Genomic DNA, 18,633 nt, shown 5'->3' with positions numbered 1-18,633 from the left:
GAATGCTGTAACAAAAGGAGGAATAGACACCTCATATTAACAATGGCCCTAGTTACCGTGAAAGAACTGCTGAGCTTTGATTGTGGTTCGCTGGTAGCTTATCAATTAGATAAAAACTCTCAGCTGGACTCTATCAGCTTCCAGACCGTCCTCATGAGAAACATATTTGTGCATTTTCCTGATGTTATATTCATCCACAGAACCCACAATCCCAGGGGCAAAGCTCTGTATATGTTCATGGTGGACAGACCTTTCCTGAAGCTGCAGGGTGAGATGACTAAGGTAATTCATTTTGCTGTCCCAGCTAAAGAATCTGCAGAAAGCCTGGCTCACATGTATAGGACTTTCAAGGCCTTCAACCCTGAGTGGAAGAAAATTAAGACCTTTCTGGTAGATCCACACTTTCGATTGTTGCAGACTCTTTCTGAAGCATTTCCATCTGCAGAGGTGCAACTATCTGTTTTCCATGTATGTAAGCACCTGCAGCAGAAGATTCATCAGATGTCTTTGGAATGCATCTCAGAGAGACTGATCTTAAATGCCTTGAGGAACACTATGTGTGCAGCCACTGAAAGCAACCTGAGAATGATGCACACAATCCTGAGTGACTTTGTGAAACCAGACTTGCTTCCCCAGCTTCATACTCACTGGCTTCTCAATGACAAGATATGGGCTATGCATAGATGGAGGAATTGGATGGAATGCAATCAGTATTTTAAAGACTTGGAGATCATCACACGGGGCTTAAGCCAGGTCTTCTGCACTGGACTGTCTCTGGAGATCTGCATCACTTCTCTAGCGAAACACTACCAGAAGTGTGTTTCAAAGAGGCCACCTGATGCTGTGTTGTTCTCTGTTAACCCTCTTAGCAGTACCATGTCTACTGAGACAGTTTTTCAGAGCCTGCCAGCTCAGGACTCGCCACCAACCTCTCACAACCCCGAAATAGCTCTTCAGAATCAACCAGCTAAGAGTTCTCCACCAGTTTCTCCCAGTATCACAGCAGCTCATCAGAAATGGCCAGGTCAGAATTCCCCTCCAAATCCCCTGGTTCTTCTTCCGCATCCCCTGCCAGCTCCTGCAAGCCCCCTGCTTCCTCAGAATCAGCTGGCAGCCCCTCAGATCTTCCCTTTTCAGAACCAGCCAGCTCAGTATTCTTCACCAGTTTCTCTCAGTCTCACAGCAGCTAATCAGAAATGGGCAGGTCAGAATTCCCTTCCAAATCCCCTGGTTCTTCAGAATCCCTTGCCTGCCCCTCAGAGTCCTCTGCTTCCTCAGAACCAGCTAGCAAACCCTCAGAGCCCCTTGAATCCTTTATCCCATGAAATTAAACTGGAGATCATCACTGAAGACCCAAAGGGTGACCAAGATGTGGAGTGTAACCAAGAGACTGAAGATTGCATTAGGCAGTCACTGAGAGACATTTGCACAGAGCCTGCAGCCAGACTATGCTTGAACGAGTTTGCAGTGGCACAGAAGTCTGTGCAGCTAATAGGCACTAATGAAGACATAGTCAATATACAGATCCTTGAAGACACCCACAAAGTAAACCAAAGGGGCCTGAAAAACTGCACTTGCCACTTCAGTCAAGCTTTCCAGCTGCCCTGCAGGCACATCCTGGCTGTATTGAACTCTGATAAGAAGATCTTACAGCCGGAGATGCTGAGTGAGCAATGGCAGAAGGAACCTAATATCTCTCAGGCAGGGCAAAATGGCACCGATGGCCTCTTGGAGGTTCTGAAAAGCTCCTGGAATGAGTCCCTGGATAAATCCTTAGCAGTGTCCTTTCTTACAGCGGAGATTAGCCGGCTTCTTACCCAGTGCAGCAGTGAGGAGTTTGATCGGAGGTACAACACCCTCCGAGAATTGGCTGACAGCTGGATTGGACCTTATGTTCAGGTGAAGCTGTAGTTCAGAACTGGAGAACTCCATGCCTCTGCTCTCGGTCGGCCTCTTTGAGGTGTGACTCTCTCCTGCTTTCTGGGCCTCTGGGAGAAGTGAGGTGTGAAATACTAGAAAAATGTCTGTTTAAATGTAATTACTCCAGTGGTATGTCTTCCACTTTATTCTCCTTAGAAACTGTATAAATGTGGGCCTTAAATCTGCATCATGATAGTTTCCCCTTTGGCTTCAGATCCTAAATGTCTATTGGGTGAACACTTCCTCTTGCTATGAGGCCTAAGGAGGTGGAAGTAGGTAGGAATTCTGTCTCTGGCCCAACCAAGAGGATATCCAGCTGGGAATGGAATGGGGGAGGAGGGTAATAACTTGGGACTAACTTGCCTGAACCATAGTTCATGCATTCAGATCCTCATGGGATCCTTTTGCTATCTGTTGTTTCAGCTGGGTTCATGTGGTTTAGTCCCAGGATATGTATCTGTTTTGGTTAGACTGGAAGGTGTGTGTATCTGAGCCAGCCTGTGGTTCCCTTCCCTTTCCTGTCATGGTGACATAGGGCTTCCCACTAGTCTGGTAGAGCAGGATTTGCTCATGTGAAGTCAGACCTTTGTTTTGAAACCACATCTTTTGTTTTTCTCTTCTCACTTCATTGCCTCTAATTATTTAACTGAACCTGCTTGTTAAGGAGCCGCAAACCCCAGAGGGTAGCAACCCATGCTACCAGGGAGCTGCTGTCTGCAACCTCTGCTAGGAGCACTGGAGTGGTTTGGCCGGTTATAGCAGCTCTTAATTCCACATAAACCTGCCCTCTATCGTCAACAGGCTTGTGTCACTGACATGGGAGGAGGGAACAAATCAGTGTTACCATAAATCTGTAAAAAGCAACAAAGAGTCCTGTGGCACCTTATAGACTAAAAGACGTATTGCAGCATGAGCTTTCGTGGGTGAATCCCCACTTCATCAGACGCACAAAGCTTATGCTCCAATATATCTGTTAGTCTATAAGGTGCCACAGAACTCTTTGCTGCTTTTTACAGCTCCAGACTAACACGGCTACCCCCAATACATAAATCTGAAATTAGAGTTACTGTAAGACAAACAGCAAAGTGGAGAAATCAGAGATTTAAATGTACTGTAGCGGGACAAGGGGGGCATGCAGAGGAGAGAGCAGTCTCAGTCCCAGCCAGTAAAAGCTGCTGCACGACATGGGGATATATGGATGGGTTGGTGCATGGTCCCTCTCTGGCACCTTCAGGCAAGGAGACCCTGGGGGCAGGGAGATGTAGATATAATTTTCTGTACCAGTCAACAGGGAGTGGTGACGGAATAGGACAGAAGGTGCTATTTAGGTCAGTAATTTGTTCCACCCTAGCTCAGCCTGGTTTATTCATGTCATGGCAGATTGTTTGTGGGGGTGTTTTTGGCTCAATGGTTCATTCACAGTTTTGTTAACATCAGAATCAACACTCCATTCACAGGAACAGAACTACTGTATGGTCAGAAATTTCCTTTTGAGCTAGAGTTCTGTAATATAAACTCCTTTATGTAAATATAGCATCAAATATTTTCCTGAAAGCCTTTTGCTTTGAATTGTGAATTTCTCCTTGGCTTTACTTCTCAAAGTGTGCTATGGAAGGGGGCTGGAAGCTTCTGTCTACTGGTCTCTTCCTCTGTCTGTCTTTCTTCCAGAACTGTGCATCCCCTGTCCTTTTTGGAGTTATCTCCCCCTGTATACCTTGCTCTGGATTCTCTGTCATGAAGTTCTGTGCAGCTCTGATAAGATCCTCCTCTTTAATCCCTGGCACAGGCACTGTGGGGATGCCAGCTATCATCATGGCAAGAGTGAGGATGCAGATGTCTGGAGGAGGGTTCTGCACTGACTGTTGACCTCTGTTCTTACTGAGTTTTATGGGCATAAGAAAAGCACCTCTGGGAGGAAATCCACAGGTAGCCAGTGGGAAGTCTCCCCCTGGGCTGCCCAGCTCACCAATGTGCTGCCCATTCCTTTGCTGGGTTGGAGGATATCCTTTCACAGAGGTACATGGATACATGCCAGAGGGGCCACATGGCTGCTTGTCTCTGACCCGTTCGGGTGGATAATCCCATATAGAGATCTCATCCTGTTTATGCTGGGGAAACTTTCTAGAATACCTTCCACAATAGTGTCCACTATAAGGCTCCCACCTTATGTCCCTGTACCCTGATCTGCTACTGAGAGGGAACCTTGGATTCTGCTGGGCACCGCTACAAGGCTGCTTTAGTGTCTTCTCCTGATACACAAGGGTTGCTTCTACATGTGAAGGAGCTGCAATTTCCTGTGTTTTCCTTCTGAGCACTCCTGGAACCAGAACCCCAGCAGGAAGAGATGTCTCCCCAGACTGATAAACACTTAGTAGACTGCTCTTTGCCACTTGGAGCTGTCTGCTGGCATCTGTGAGGGGGAAGGAAAAGATAAAATGTAGGAGCAGACTGAATATTAATAGCAGATTGTGCTTCTGCCAATCCTCAACAGGTGGGCTCCAGGGCTAAGGCAGGTCTCTGCATAAACAGCCTTTCAACCACTGAAACCAAGGGACCAGGCTTTCAGAGGGGTCTTGCTGTGCTCTCTAATTGAGCACATTAACTTCTGTGGTGTGCTCCAGCACTGGGCATTCCAAATCTGAGGCCTAGTTTTGAAAATGTTGTCCTGCATGTTCCTAGATAGGTGCCTGAAGAGCAAGAAATCAGTTTGTGGCAGAATTGATTTACAATATACGTAGTTTGTACCAGGGTTTCCGCTGCATTCATACCACATGGCTGTCCATTACATCCTCCTTTCCATGTGCAGCACTGGAAATAAGTCACCACTATTTTTGAGTAAACATCTTTCCTAAGAGAAATTACACCAGTGGAATGAGAACTAGGCTGTAATTTTCATTCCAGTTGCTGGGCTCAGGAGAACTCTCCTCCTGCATCCCACTCCACCCTGTGAGCTGGAAGCCGCATGGGTTAGTGACAGGACATTGCACTGGCAGCTGCATTCCAATCCAGCTCTTCTGTACTTTTTCGTAGTGAGCTAGGGCCCGATTTTCAAAGAGAGGCTTGCTTTGTGTGTACAAACACCTGCCCAGCCATTGGTGGGATTGACAGACATAGTCTGCAAAGAACTGATCCTCACAGGATGCTGGCTCTCTTTGTTTCCAGCTGAAAGACAGGAGTCCAGGCTTGAGGCCTTTAGCCTTTCTTCTCAGCGCCCTCTCTGTAGTGTGGTGAGAGTCAGTTAACATTTGACCACTGCTTTGAACATGGAGAGCCTGCTGTTAATTCTAAGGGGTATGAGGCAGGCTTTCCTGCGGAATTTAATAAGGGAGGTCCTGCAGACTTGGATGTTGCTGCCCTACTATGGGACAGAGTGATGCTGACCCAGCAAGAGTCATTTCTACAGTCATCTGTAAAAATGGACCAGCTAAGCTACAGCGAGGTTGGGGGTGGAGAAGGGTGGTGGAATCACCTCCCATCCAGATTGGGATGGCGATTAGAGCTCAGTTATGGGGAGCTCCAACACGGTTGATATGCAGGGCAGATAGGACTGTACTATTATAACTGTTCCTGGACCATGGAAAGGCCTTGTGCAGAGCAGGGATTGCTGAGATAATTACGATATAGTCATGTCCTGTTTACGTGCCACCTCAGGATGGCATTTTATTTGGGTCTCCGTATGAAATGTGGATTGTGATGTAACGAGCCCTTAATCCTAAATCTCCTATTTGATGGGTACATTTGCCATGCAGCAAACAGATATTTGAGTCATCTTCCAATCACTTTCTGGTTTCTGTACAAAATGCTTCCATATTGGAAGGAAAAGCAGTTACCTTGGATGGAAGTTAAAAAACCTGAAGAAGCTTTTTCCGTCACACAATAAGACATTGCCAGTGTAGGAATCAGGCTGGTGCCTCTTCTCCCCATAATGTACCAGCACTGACCTCTCCCCATTCTAGAACCAGCATCACAGGCCCTGACCTTACCTCACACTGGAACCAGCAAGCCGCTGACCTCCCTCCCTGCTTATGCCACAATTCTAACTCTGTCCATCCCCACTGAGATCCCATGATCCTACAAAGCAGGGAACTATCCCTCTGCTTCATCTATTCCATTTCTAATAGCGCTGAGTCCCTCTGTGCCTGGAAGAAGCAGCCAGGGCTCCACATTTACCTGGATTGTCCCTTCAGAACCTTCTTGTGCTGATGGGAAATGAATATCCCCCAACCCCTTTGGTTAGGGCAAGTTTATCATCACTGAATTATGCAACTCGGAAGTAACTGACAGCAATTGACACAACCTCAGGGGGATATTCTGTGCTACCCTCTCCCCATTGCTATGTGGAGGAGTCTGAGACTAGGCCATGCCAGTCAGTACTCCCAGCAATTTGCTTCTGTTTTGAAGCGCTTTATTATCCTCTCATTTCTATAACAACAATCTGGCACATGCACCAATCCCTCCATGTCCCTTTGAGTGCAGGGAATCCCCCCACTGCTGCTATTCCTTCCCTTCTGCCATGGACTGTCTGTGCTGTAAGGTTCTGCCATTCCAGTGGCCTTTGTGCCATTTTATGGCACTGCAGACTTCCATGGCACAATGTATGTCAGGATGGGTGTAACTGCTGAGGTTCCAGTCAGCTGCTGTGAAGTGGGAGGACCACCTCTGCTCCTGGGGCTCCTTGGGTGAAGATGGAAGAGCAGTTCTGGAAGCATGGACCCCTTTCTGGAAGGCCATTCTTGGTCACTCACGGGCTGCATGTTTGAAGGGCCTGCCTGCTGAGGGAGATCTTGCCATCTCATTCATATTTGCAGAAGTTCTTCAAGAGTGGAGGCAGGTCCAGCCCATCGATGGCCAATCGGTGGACAATGTGCTTCTGGATGACCAGTCGACAGAGGGTCTTCAAGGAAGGGACTGAAAGAGGAAGGAAAGGAAGAAGCTGAGCTTGCTGCCCTGAGGCAACCTTAGGAGGCAGGTGGCTCTGTCACAGAAGAGAAGAGCCACTGGGACAGTGGCTCCTGGAAGGCAGTTTGTTCTGGGACAGCAGCAGATTAATCTGCTTCAAGGACACCATTAATTCAGCCTCACAAAGATCTGCCTGCTGATTACGCTGGGGCAAGGCTCTCCTGCTTTCCTTGGGAGAGCTACTGCTGAGAAGCACAACATGAGAGTGAAGGATGGAAGCACTTACTTTTCTATCCTCCCAGTAAAGGCTAGGAGAGCAGTTTATGTGCTGGTGCATTTTCATGATGGATTTTGAAAAGGCCCTATTAATTCATCTAAACGCTGCATGAAGTGCTGATCCCCAGTGCTCCTTTCTATCTCTTCCTGTCCCTGAGTTAGCAAACACAGCAGGATTGAATGTTGGATCCCTCTGAGGTCTGGCTGGGGTTTCCCAGAGAGACTGGTTTCACAACAGTGTTACAATTAACTGGTTAGAGCTGGTTTAGTCAGTGAGTTCTCTGTTCCCTCGCAGCAGTGCTCCTGCTGGGCCTCAGGCTCTGATCCCACCCCCCACATAGTCCCATCGGATTTCCTGTAAGGCTCTCAACACTCAACAGAAAAAATAAAATCTACAGTGTGCGTCTAGACATTTTCTTTCTTAATTCTTTGAATTAGTTGGTGCTGGTAAAAGTCACCAGAGAATCCTGGAGAGTGAATTCGCTATCCACAGTACAGCCCAGGCAGCAGCAGGGCCTGCTCATGCCATGTTATCCTGCTACAGTGCCCCATCCCGACTACCTCTCTGGGAGCGATGGAGAGTACAAAGGCTGGAATGATCTGGCCATTATGTCAGCCCTGTGGTTAAGAACCCGTCAGCTGTGATTAATCTGAACTCTTGCTCAATGTCTCTGTGTAAAATGGCTGCCTTAAGTGCTGGTGCCTTCTAGGAATTTGAGGCGCAGTCTGAGGCAGAGATATAAGTAGAGCAGTACTGAGCCCAAACATGTTACCATGGTTCAGAGAACGTGCCTGACCTTGGGAGTATTTTCAGATAGTTTGTTTACCTCAACTTGGAGGCACTGGGCTCTCGGGTTGTTATGACCAGGGGACTAGGTAAGAAGTGTCCCTATTGCTATCTGCAGCAATATCTTCCTCCCCATGTCCACTTGCCCTGAATCTCCCTTGTGACCCACAAGCATCACCAGGGGGGCAACTTGTTCTTTCTATGTTTACTCTGCAAACGGTCTCCTGGCCAATAAACAGTGGCAGTAAAACTTCTCTTTATATGCTAAGAAAGCTTTGCAGAAATAGAAATAACTTAAGCCTTAAGTGAGAGAAGAGCCAGAGTCTGCCCCCTGCATCAGTTCCAGCCATCTTACAAAGCCCTAGTGAACATCCTGAGGCAACTTGCCTGGTACTGCAACTGCCCCCCAGCTTCCAGCCTAGAGGGCTGATGGGGAAAAAGATATTGATTCACATTCTGAGCAGGACACAGGCCCTCCACAAAAGGTGTGGTCCAGTCCGGGAATAACATGAGAGGCTGCTTGCTACCAAAGTCACTCATTAGAACATTGGGGTCCTGTTAGATCAAAGTAGGTTTAATGAATGATAATTGCACATGCAAATACATGTCAGGTTCAGAATATCATCCTAGGACTGAAAAGCCTGCACAGCAGAGCATATCTTATTTCCCTGTGTTTGGACATTCACAGAACTAACTCAAAACAACTAGCAGAGAAACCACTGGATTTTAGCCTTGGTGCCAAAATAATCTGAACTTTAAGCCAGTGAAACAAAGGAAGGCTTCCCCTACATCGATAAGTCACTCTTCTGTCTGGTCCATATTTACAGTTGTTCTTTGGTTTTATTGTAGTGGTGTACATGTGGCCTCACATCTAGAATCCAGGTATCAGCCAATAAGCACTGGTCCATTACAACAAATGTGGCATGTTAGCCAGCATAGCAATTCTTATGTTACTAGCCATTAACATCTGTCAGGAGTTCTTCCACAGCCCCCTTGTCTCACTTAGTACATGGCCTCTCTAAGGTAGCCAATGAGGTGGCTAATTAGCGATGGTGGATTTTGTGACATGGCCACCTGTCCCATCAGGAGTTTGACTGAGACACCAAACTGATTTCACACCTCATCCACTGGACAGCTGTGCAATGGAAATGACTTTACCACTACTGGAGTGGGCTGGATGGTCCCATACCCACTATCCCTATCTATCAACATCTTCACCAGAGGCCATAACACAGGAGTGCCTGGATGTTCTGCAGCACATAAATGGCAACACACTGTTTCTGCTCTCTGCACCCAAACCTCAGCCCAGAACTGCCTCTCCAAGCTGATCCCAACTTGGAAATGTCACAAAAATGAGAGCAGTCAGGAGCTCAGAAAGTATAGGTGGGCAGGACAGGGAGGCAGAAACTAGAGCCATGGAGATCAGGACACAGAGGTGAGAGCCTCAGGAGTGTAGAGAAAAGAGGCAGGAAGGCGGGAAGGTCAGAGAAATGAGTGTTGGGGAATCTGAGCTAAGTCCAATAGTCAGGGCTGATGCTGCATCCAGCAGGAAATGAGTGCTTCCTCCCGCCTACTCTGTCGGTCTTGTGCTCAGCACCAGGGTATCTGAGTTTGTGCCCCTTGAGACTGAGACATTTAATCTCACTGGATTTAAGTAGTTTTTTGGAGCCCCACCCCACTCTGATCTTCCTGAGCTCTGATCCAGCCAAAGGGGGTCTGTCCAGGATGGCTCTACAGGGAGGGGAGGAAACACAGATACCTACAGCCATATTCCACTTGGATGACACGGACACTCTTGGTTGAAGCAAAGACATCGATCACTGCATAGAGTGGGCGGGAGGCAGGGAGGCTCCTGGCACTCGGTCCCATGTCTTCTCCATTGATGATGATGTGCATGTCTGCCATCCCGTCAGACCGGATGGCATACAGCACCCCAATCCTGCTCCTCCGGGCTGTCGGGGGCAGCACATTTGTCTTGTACAAGTCATCCAGCATGTGGCTGTACGGGCTGGGCCTGCTCCGTCCCACCAGCTTGTCTCGGGGAATCCTGACTTGTTCTATGAGCAGGTAGGGTTCTGAGAGGAAGCCTTGGACCCGAGCCTCCGAGCCATCTGGAGTAACACGGTTGTGATGCCTGGTGATGGCAAAAACCCAGGTGTCCCCCATACTGACCAGGTCTGGGAGCGAATACTCTGGCACCACATCCAGGCTTCTTGGGTCATGTGCTGTTAGCCCCACCCGCAAGTGGCCACACCAGCCCAGCTCTTTCTCCTCAATCTCCACTAGGAAGATCTGTCCAGGCTCAAGGGGCTCCTGGCTGAAACATAGCCCGTTGGCAAAGCTCTCCACCCTGGTGGCCTGAGTGTGCGAGGGATCGATGCGGATGTTGGTGCCATGGACGTGGTGGAATCGGGTGGGTGGGTGGCAGGCAGCAGCCATCTCTGTGGCATTCACAGAGAGCACAGGGTTGTGGCTATTTTTAAGCGGGCCCGTCAGGCTCAAGCACCTGGCTCTGTACAGCTGTTGTGGGGAGAGTGGTGACATTTGTACACTCCTAATAGGGAAAGCAGAGCCCCCCTGAAGCTCTCAAGGGTCCTAGTGCCACTACGCTGCTGTTGAGAGCCTGAGCGAAGCTGGAGCAAATAAACCAGCCTCGTGTCCCGTCAGCCTGAGCAGGGCGGAGCTCCCCTCACTCATGGGGCTGTGGGGGGCAGAGCTGCTGCAGCCAGCAGGGGAATTAAACCCTTCGCTAAACCAGCCTGTTACTGCCATTCCCTGCAGGGCACGGCCTCCCCGGCCCGGCCCGGCCCTGCCCTGCCCCGCCGGGCCCCGGGCCGGGCCTGGCGAGCTGTGCCGGGGGCAGCGCCCACAGGGAGCGTGGGGCACAGGCCCAGCGCCCCACGGCCCCTTCTGCAGCCGGCTCAAGGCCAGCGCCTGATTCCTCCGCCAGGCGGCGCTGCGCCCACAGGACCTGGCGCGCCGGACGGATGCCGGAATTGAGGGCAGGGACTGGGAGCCGCTGGGCTCTGATTGGCTCTATTCGGGATTGGCCCCGCCCCTCCGCGATCAGCTGCGCCCAGCGTCACGTGACCGCCTCGGTTCATATGAACGGGAGTCACGTGCCGGATTCCCTAGTCAAGGGGAACTTACTGCTGCCACCGGGAGGTGAGAGCCGGGCTGGGCTGGGGGAGCGGAGCGGGGCCGGGCCGGGCCGGTGGGAGCGGGGCCGGGCTGGGCTGGGGGAGCGGGGCCGGTGGGAGCGGGGCCGGGCCGGGCCGGGGGGAGCGGGGCCGGGCCGGGCCGGGGGGAGCGGGGCCGGGCCGGGCCGGGGGGAGCGGGGTAGGGCGGGGCTGGGCTGGGGGAGCCGGGCCGGGCTGGGCCGGTGGGAGCGGAGCCGGGCCGGGCTGGGCCGGTGGGAGCGGGGCTGGGCCGGGCTGGGGGAGCGGGGCTGGGCTGGGCCGGGCCGGTGGGAGCGGGGCCGTGCCTGGGCTTTCCCCCGGCTGACTCTTGTCTCTCCTCCCGCAGATGGGGCCCGTCCTGCTCTGCGCGCTGCTGCTGGCCGCCCCCTGGGTCGGGGCTGCGCCCGCCGCCGACGAGGTGACCTACCTGCCGGGGCTGGCCAAGCAGCCCTCCTTCCGGCAGTACTCGGGCTACCTCCGCATCGACCCGCACAAGCGTCTGCACTACTGGTAGGGGCGGGGCGCGTGGGGTACCCTGGCCATAGCAGCGACACTGCACTGGGGGCGGCTCTTTCCAGCCGGTGATCTTAAAACACTGCGAGATTTAACTGTTCACCGACCAGACTGTGTGTGCTATGTTGTTAACATGGGTGGTGCTGCCCGTGGGGGGAGGCTAGACCTCCCCCCATTTCCTACTAGAGCCCCCACCCCGGCTGCTGGGGAGGGGGAACTGCCCCGAGTGCTGGGCCATGGGGGGTAAGAGTAGGAGGGAGCTTTGGGGTGGAGTGTGGGCAGGACTTGGTCCGTGATACCTGCTGCCCGTGGTGGTTAGCCAGTTGTAGTTGAGAAAATGTTGTCAGTCATCTTGCTGTGAGAATTAGATCTATACACAAAATACTTCCATGTCCTACTGTTTCAATATGAGTCAATAGTGCTATAGTAAATGCAGCAGTGAATTCTCACATCCCTGACTCTTTAGGGGTAATGTTGATCGCTAATTTGACTCCTGAACCACTGAGGTCTGAGTATCACTGGGTCTCCAGGTTTACAGAGGCTCAGAGCAACCCTGAGAGCAGCCCTCTGGTGCTGTGGCTGAACGGGGGACCTGGCTGCAGCTCCATGTCTGGCTTATTGACAGAGCATGGCCCCTTCACGGTAAGTCACCACCATCCCTCTCCTTGGCCTGAGTCACCCTAAGTCCCCCACCCCATCCATGCCCTTGCCCTGGTTTGCTGGGAACAATGTCCCTCCAAGGTTTGGCGATGACTGGGCTGTAACTGCAGGGAGGGGGAGCCTTACTATCTCCTGAACCTTGCTGGTTCAAGCCACCTAGGCACTGGGTTCAGGGATGGTTCTGCTGCACCCTCAGGCTGGTCAGCCTGTCCCCCTTGGAGGAAGCATCTCCTACACTGGCTCTTCTGTTACAGTAACAGAGGCTTCTCCTTTATCAGATCCAGCCGGATGGGACCACCCTGCAGTACAATGACTATTCCTGGAATAAGGTATGGACTTCCCTTCCTGAAAGGGCTGGTCTCCCCCGCCCATTGGAATGGCCTGTCCTGTGCACCTGGCAACAGCTGTGCTGGGGTGTAGGCCAAGGAGGGTGCTGGGCCTTAGTGCTCCCCCCCCTCCCCCCGCATATAAGCCCTGCATTCATTTTTCCCATAGAAATGGAGCCTCTGTCAGGCTTCTCCCTTATTTACTTCCATCTTGTCTCCTAGGCTTTGTCTAGACTAGAACATAAAGCTGTGGTGTTAGGGAGTTAACCAGCATATTCTAGCCAACGTCGGAAACAAGTGAGACGGAGGTTTTAACCTGACCACGTTAGCAGGTGCTACAGTTAGATGCTGCCTTGTCCTGATTCGAGATCGAGCTAGTACCATGATCTGGCACCTTCAGGGCCTCAGAGTGGAGAGTCTTGGCTGTTACCTGTTCTCCCTGAGTGATCTGTGGTTGTCTCTGCAGATTGCCAACATGCTGTACCTGGAGTCCCCAGCAGGTGTTGGCTTCTCATACTCTGATGACAAAGACTATGCCACTAATGACACCCAGGTGAGTGAGATTCTGGGGCTGGTGGCAGTGACACCTGTTCTCCCCCTCCCCCCCCCCTTACTGCCCATCTCCTGTGGTGAGGAGCTGGTTCCAGAGCTGGGGTGCCTGCAGCACAGCCTGCCTCAGCCTCCCCTCTGATTGTAGGTGGCCCGTGATAACTACTTGGCGCTGAAGGAGTTCTTCCGCCTCTTTCCGGAGTACAGCAAGAACAAGCTCTTCCTCACCGGGGAGAGCTATGCTGGCATTTACATACCCACGCTGGCTGAGTGGGTGATGCAGGACTCCAGCATCAACTTGAAGGTAAGGGACATGCAGGCTCTGACCCCTTCCCTGGAGCATATGGTGAGGAGAGGGGGCAGCCATGTGACTCCTCCTAGCCCCACAGTTTCTTCCTGCTGCTGCATGTTGTAACATGGGCCAGTCCTTGAGCGGATGGGGTGGGGGCGGGGGATGGACACCAGGTGGCCTCAGTGGAGATGCCCCCCAGCAGAGGGAAGAGTGTGCCAAGGGGATAGCTCTCTGCATATGGCATTGCATCATACTATGTCCATGCTGGGGGGTGTTAAACTGTGCTCTGGGCTACCCCTCTCCAGGGTGGGGTTTGTGGAGACCCCCTTCCCTGCCCAAAGCAACTGCTTCCTGCTCAGCAGGTGCCTCGGTCCCTGCTCTGTCTGGTGTGGGGAATGCGCAGCAAGTTCTGACTCCTGCGCCCTGTGTTCTAGGGACTTGCTGTGGGAAATGGCCTCTCCTCCTATGAGATCAATGACAACTCCCTGGTTTACTTTGCCTATTACCACGGCCTCCTGGGAACCGGGTAAGAATGTGCAGGTACTGGAGCTGTGGGCTCTTGTTGCTTCTAGGGAGCGCTGGCCTCCAGCACTCAGGATTGTGGACTGGGACTCAGGATCGGAGTGCAGGTGGGGGCATCGGTGGCCGTTCTCTGCTCTGGCCCAGCCTCCCTGGCCAGGGTGCTGCCCTTGAAGCTTGGCTACCTCTGCACAGCTGGGGCACCAGCAGGCCAGTTCCTCGCTGTTGCTGGGGGGCTGAAGAGGGATTCGCTGCGATGAAAGGATTTGGCGGACTGGCCCATGCCCCCCAGGACTGTGCTTGCTGGCTGGGAATGGGAATTCCATTCTGTTCTACTTGGGGGGGCTCCTCCTATCCTCCTCTCTGCAGTGTCTGAGCACTGTCCGGGCACACATCTGTCACATGGGGCTGCTTCTTCCACTCCCCAGGACTGTGTGCAGTGGAAGAGTTGTTCGCGTTTGATTTCTGTACCGGCACTGCTCTGTTATACTGGAGAAGGCTGGTTGGAGCAGCATGCCTGGCACTTGGCGCAGGAGGTGTGGAGGTTTAGGGTGGTCTCATGTCCCACAGTCTGGAGCCATTCCTGAGGCAGCTCTGTCACCTGCTTTTCCCTGATCGTGACAGCTCCATTGTGCCTGAGGAGTAGAGTTATCCTTCATGATTGTCAGCCCAGAGCCTTAGGTTTGTAGGTGTTCTGCATGCAGGCCAGTGAGTGCCTTGAAGATAAGGGCTCTCCTTGCTGTCCTGTGGGAGTAGAGGATGGGGTGATGTGCCCATGGAGCCTGTGTAGCAGAGAAGTGCTGCAGTGCTTGGTAGTCATTGGAGTTTCCTACAGGCTGGTGGCTTCATGTCCTGGCCTATTGCATTGCTGTTTCCTGCACTCACAAGGGTCTCTTGCTCCAGGCTGTGGACAGATCTGCAGCGCTTCTGCTGCTCCCAGGGAAAATGCAACTTCCATAAAAACTCCAACCTGAACTGCACACTCAGGGTGAGTATTGGCCAGGCCCAGGGAGTGCTGGGGAGGCCCCGGAGTACAACGCAGCCTGCGGTAGCAGTGCTGTCATTCCCTAGGGCAGAGCAGAGTCTGCCTGATCTCTGCACCGTGTTGGGTTCTGCACCAGCAGCAAGGTCCTTTCCCTGGCCATTTGAACGGGTGTGGTGCCATGAGGGATTGGCTCCAAGGGCAGGGTTTAAAGGGGCAGGTGGCTGAGCAGATGGGGCCCATGGCAGCTCCTTGAATCAGTCAGTGCCCTGCAGACCATGGTAGCACCTGAGCCATGAGTTGCTGTAACGCCTGCTGGATTCCAACCCACATGGCTTGTTCCAGATGCAAGAGATGATCCAGATCGTGGAGGAGTCAGGCCTGAACATCTACAATCTCTATGCCTCATGTGCTGGTGGTGTCCCTGGAAGCTACAGGTAGGAATAGCTGGCTCCAGCCCCTCTCCAGGTGGCTGACTTGAGTCTGGAGAGATGAGCACCGCTCCAAAGTCCTGAGGCCCAGTAGCAGGTGGGAAGAGAGGTCCTTGCTGGCCATCTTGGCAGGGGCCTTGGAGAGTATCCCTCCAGGAAGGGGCTTTGGGTTGGGGTTTCCTGGCTGCTGTCTGGGGCTCTGTCCTTCCTCAGCAGGATGCCGAGGCCAATGGCTGAGTCTAATACTCTGCCCTAGAAAGGAGAACCTGAGCAAGTGAGGGTTAGGGGTGGAGGTGCTCATGGTGGGGCCCAGGCCTGGTTCTCAGGCTGCTCTCGCTCTGGCTGCAGGTATTATCAGGACCAGCTCATCAGCCATGACCTGGGCATCTCCTTCATCCAGCAGCCCCTGAAACACTCCTGGAGGCAGGTAAGTGTCAGGGCTTCTGCTCCCTGGGGTGTGGGGAATGGGCACCTGCCTGCCCTGACTCAGAGGGAGCCCGTATCCTGCTGTACTAAGCTGCTATGGCTGCAGGAGCAGGCAGTGTCTAAAGATCTGGGGCGGGCACTGGTTCTGGCCAGCCTGCAGTGCTGCCCATGGTCAGCCTGGGCAGAGGCGGTTAACTCCCTGCTGCATTGTGCAGGGGGCTTGAGGGAATTGGGTCTCTGCCTCATGGCCGCAGCTTCTGTCCTCTTCTCATAACTCATCCTCTCCCAGAATCTGCTCCGGATGCCAGCAGCCAAGAAAGGGGTTCGCCTAGAACCCCCCTGCACCAACTCCACAGCCTCCACCACCTACCTGAACACCCCTGAAGTGAGGCAGGCGCTGCACATCTCTCCAGAGGCACCTGAGTGGCATATATGCAGGTGGGGAGGTTTCTGGCCTGGAGAGGACATGGCCTCCTGGCCAGGACTGGGTGGGTCTCTGCTGGCGTAACTCTGCCTGTTCCTTCATAGTTCGGAGGTGAACCACAACTACAAGCGGCAGTACATGACTGTGAACGACCAGTACCTGAAGCTGCTTGGCACCATGGTGAGTTTGGGGATCCCAGATCCTAGCCTGGCCCCTTTGGGAGAAGTGATCCATGAGGCAGGGCGCCCCACAAGCCTCAGCTGCCCTGCGTCTGTAACGCGTTCAGCTCTGCAGTCAGCTGCTGAGCCCTCCCTGCCCTTGGCTGCCAGCTGCTCTGAGCAGATCCCGAGATGAGGTGCGGAGCTGCTGCCCCTCCAGCCCAGGTGACACCCTTGTGCTCTTGGCAGAAATACCGGATCCTGGTGTACAATGGTGATGTTGACATGGCCTGCAACTTCCTGGGGGATGAGTGGTTCGTGGACTCCCTGGACCAGAAGGTAGGCAGGGGAGGGGGACTTGCTGGGTAGTGAGGTGCTGATGGGGCACACCAGCCTGGGACTGCTGCAGTGACAGGCGTCAGGGTAAAGACGTGGCCAAAGAGCCAGTACTGCTGGGAGGAGTGTCCAGGGACCGGCCTGCCCCACCCAGAACTGTGATCAGGTGACACCTGGGGAGAACAAGGGGCTGGGTGGGCACAGGTCCAGTTCTAAGGGTGTTGGGCTCTGGTTCCAGGTGCAAGTGGCCCGCAGGCCCTGGCTGTACAACGATGGGACCGAAGACCAGATCGGGGGCTTTGTGAAGGAATTCACCAACATCGCCTTCCTCACCATCAAGGTAACCAGCCCCTGGCATGGCAGCGTATTCATAGCAGCACCTGGGGGCTGATCTGCCCTACGTAATTCCCCAACTGGCAATGAGGGGGCAGGGCACCTTCATCCTCATGCTGGGGTGGGATTCAGCAGCTCCTCTGCTTTGGCCTGAGGCCACGCTGTCCCCCAGAGCTGGCCTGGGAGGGGAGGCCTGGGGCCTGGAGCTGTGGCCTCTCAGCCTCTGGGACCAAGTGTCCTTCATCCCTGCAGGCAGGAGGGAGGCTGGGCCAATTGCAGAGAGCTGGAATCTCTTGGGGCAGGGGCAGAGGTTGAGAATTGCTGGCCCACCTAGTGAGGCTGCTTGGATGCTCCTTCCAGCCCTGCATGGTTGGCCTTGACCTGGTGCCTTCAACTGTCTTCTGCAGGGAGCCGGCCATATGGTGCCCACAGACCAACCGCAAGCTGCCTTCACCATGTTCAGACGCTTCATTCAACAGCAGCCCTACTGAGAGCCTGGCAGAGCAGGCCCTGCACTGCTGCCTGGGCAGCTCCTCTCCCCTTCCCCCTCCCAGGCCATGGGCCAGTGCCTGGCAGGACCAGGGCCTCTCACTGCTCAGCAACTGCAGCAGATACGGGTTTTCCAGTGCGGAGGCAAAGCCGCTGGCTGCTGGCACAGGCTAGGGGGTGTCCTACTGCTCCCTAGCTCCTCTAGTCAGGGAAGACTGACCTGCCCTTCACCTCGCAGGGTGCCCCTGCCTGTAGGCAGTGCACTGCAGGGGTGGGGGCTAGGGCTCAGTGGCTGGGAGGCTGCTGTCTTTCCTAGCAGGGCCGGGTTCACTCTCCAGAGCTCCTGCTGTGGCCTTTACCTCCTGGGGCTCTGCTGCCTCCTGCCCCGGTCCCTGGAGCTGCCCTCTCCCCTTGGGGGTGGAACAGCACCCACCCTCTGGCCTTGTTCTGCTCCCAGGCCTCACACCCCATCACCCTGTGCCTGCAGGAGGCCTTGCTGTAACCCCTGGTGCTGTGTCTCAGGTCTACCCTAGGAAAGTTCTCATGCGTCCCGATGAAGGTGGTGTGAAATGAAGACAGTCCTAGCCCTGCCCCACTCGCTCCCTGGGGCATGCGCTGTTCCCTGGGCCTTGCAATAAAATGTCACAGCTGAACCTGGATCCTTGTGCCTGTTGCACATTTTCCCCCCAGCTCATGGTGCCAGGGCTGGGAGCCTGGGGGGGTTAGGGGGCTCCTATGAGCTAACATAGGAGTAGGGGAAGGAATGGGAGCTTCCCAGGGGCTGGGGGAGACCTTCATCTCTTCTCCTCCCCTTGCTGTCTGGGCCTCACCTCTACCCCAGCCTGGCCCTGTGCTCCCCGGAGGCAACTAACCCTAGTCCTGCCCCTAGTGCTGGGCAGTGCAGTGCAGCTCTGAGGGCCCCAGCGTGAAAGGGGCAGCCTGGGCCAGGGCTGGGGCACTGCTATTCCAGCTGGGGGGGAGGGAGCAGCTGGGCACCTAGTGCTTGCTGCCCCGAGGTAAGAGCTGGGCTGGGGTGGGAGTAGGGGCTAGCTCCAGCGGCTGAGGGGTGTTGGGCAAGAGGCCCTGGGTTGACAGGAACACCTCCCTCTGGAATCGCTGCAAGCTACCCTGCCA

At 53.8% G+C, this 18,633-nt stretch overlaps 4 protein-coding genes across 6 annotated transcripts; 2 read left to right on the top strand and 2 right to left on the bottom strand.

Annotated features, from left to right (window-relative positions):
- The first annotated feature begins 35 nt into the window (after positions 1–35).
- ZSWIM1 (zinc finger SWIM-type containing 1) lies at positions 36–3,812 on the top strand. Of its 2 annotated transcripts, XM_044985675.1 has the most exons (2): positions 36–1,899; positions 3,707–3,812. In XM_044985675.1, exons 1-2 carry the CDS (start codon positions 43–45, stop codon positions 3,743–3,745), a joined length of 1,896 nt encoding a protein of 631 aa, XP_044841610.1. In that variant the 5' UTR covers positions 36–42; the 3' UTR covers positions 3,746–3,812. The 2 variants fall into 2 exon arrangements, with proteins under 2 accessions (XP_044841610.1, XP_044841611.1); XM_044985676.1 differs by lacking the exon at positions 3,707–3,812 and having other exon boundaries at positions 36–3,474.
- Positions 3,510–5,871, bottom strand: SPATA25 (spermatogenesis associated 25). The gene is made up of 2 exons (XM_044985687.1): positions 5,751–5,871; positions 3,510–4,330 (listed from the first exon to the last, which is right to left on the bottom strand). Exons 1-2 carry the CDS (start codon positions 5,869–5,871, stop codon positions 3,510–3,512), a joined length of 942 nt encoding a protein of 313 aa, XP_044841622.1.
- An 818-nt stretch (positions 5,872–6,689) lies between these two features.
- NEURL2 (neuralized E3 ubiquitin protein ligase 2) lies at positions 6,690–10,768 on the bottom strand. Of its 2 annotated transcripts, none has more exons than XM_044985690.1 (2): positions 9,646–10,768; positions 6,690–6,828 (listed from the first exon to the last, which is right to left on the bottom strand). In XM_044985690.1, exons 1-2 carry the CDS (start codon positions 10,424–10,426, stop codon positions 6,713–6,715), a joined length of 897 nt encoding a protein of 298 aa, XP_044841625.1. In that variant the 5' UTR covers positions 10,427–10,768; the 3' UTR covers positions 6,690–6,712. The 2 variants fall into 2 exon arrangements, with proteins under 2 accessions (XP_044841625.1, XP_044841626.1); XM_044985691.1 differs by having other exon boundaries at positions 6,698–6,828; positions 9,642–10,768.
- Positions 10,769–10,945: 177 nt separating this feature from the next.
- On the top strand, positions 10,946–18,158 carry CTSA (cathepsin A). Its single transcript, XM_044985679.1, has 15 exons — positions 10,946–11,047; positions 11,408–11,571; positions 12,105–12,216; positions 12,513–12,563; positions 13,027–13,113; positions 13,258–13,413; positions 13,836–13,927; positions 14,824–14,908; positions 15,248–15,339; positions 15,682–15,760; positions 16,049–16,197; positions 16,288–16,363; positions 16,591–16,680; positions 16,916–17,017; positions 17,418–18,158. Exons 2-15 carry the CDS (start codon positions 11,408–11,410, stop codon positions 17,499–17,501), a joined length of 1,419 nt encoding a protein of 472 aa, XP_044841614.1. The 5' UTR covers positions 10,946–11,047; the 3' UTR covers positions 17,502–18,158.
- Positions 18,159–18,633: the final 475 nt, after the last annotated feature.

Source organism: Mauremys mutica, chromosome 13 (genome assembly GCF_020497125.1).
Source record: "Mauremys mutica isolate MM-2020 ecotype Southern chromosome 13, ASM2049712v1, whole genome shotgun sequence".
Taxonomy (NCBI): Eukaryota; Metazoa; Chordata; order Testudines; family Geoemydidae; genus Mauremys; species Mauremys mutica.
The sequence above is the reverse complement of the archived record's forward strand: the minus strand, read 5'-3'. Positions and strand labels throughout refer to the sequence as shown.

Bases quoted from the DNA above. Each gene is read 5' to 3' on its own strand.
- ZSWIM1 (XM_044985675.1), top strand. From the start codon at position 43: ATGGCCCTAGTTACCGTGAAAGAACTGCTGAGCTTTGATTGTGGTTCG. The intron at 1,900-3,706 runs GTGAAGCTGTAG...TCCCTGGCACAG, and splicing joins GGATTGGACCTTATGTTCAG to GCACTGTGGGGATGCCAGCT.
- SPATA25 (XM_044985687.1), bottom strand. From the start codon at position 5,871: ATGGGGAGAGGTCAGTGCTGGTACATTATGGGGAGAAGAGGCACCAGC. The intron at 4,331-5,750 runs GTAACTGCTTTT...TCCCCCTCACAG, and splicing joins TTTTTTAACTTCCATCCAAG to ATGCCAGCAGACAGCTCCAA.
- NEURL2 (XM_044985690.1), bottom strand. From the start codon at position 10,426: ATGTCACCACTCTCCCCACAACAGCTGTACAGAGCCAGGTGCTTGAGC. The intron at 6,829-9,645 runs GTAGGTATCTGT...TTCCTCTTTCAG, and splicing joins CATCCAAGTGGAATATGGCT to TCCCTTCCTTGAAGACCCTC.
- CTSA (XM_044985679.1), top strand. From the start codon at position 11,408: ATGGGGCCCGTCCTGCTCTGCGCGCTGCTGCTGGCCGCCCCCTGGGTC. The intron at 12,564-13,026 runs GTATGGACTTCC...TTGTCTCTGCAG, and splicing joins ATGACTATTCCTGGAATAAG to ATTGCCAACATGCTGTACCT. The intron at 13,114-13,257 runs GTGAGTGAGATT...CTCTGATTGTAG, and splicing joins ATGCCACTAATGACACCCAG to GTGGCCCGTGATAACTACTT.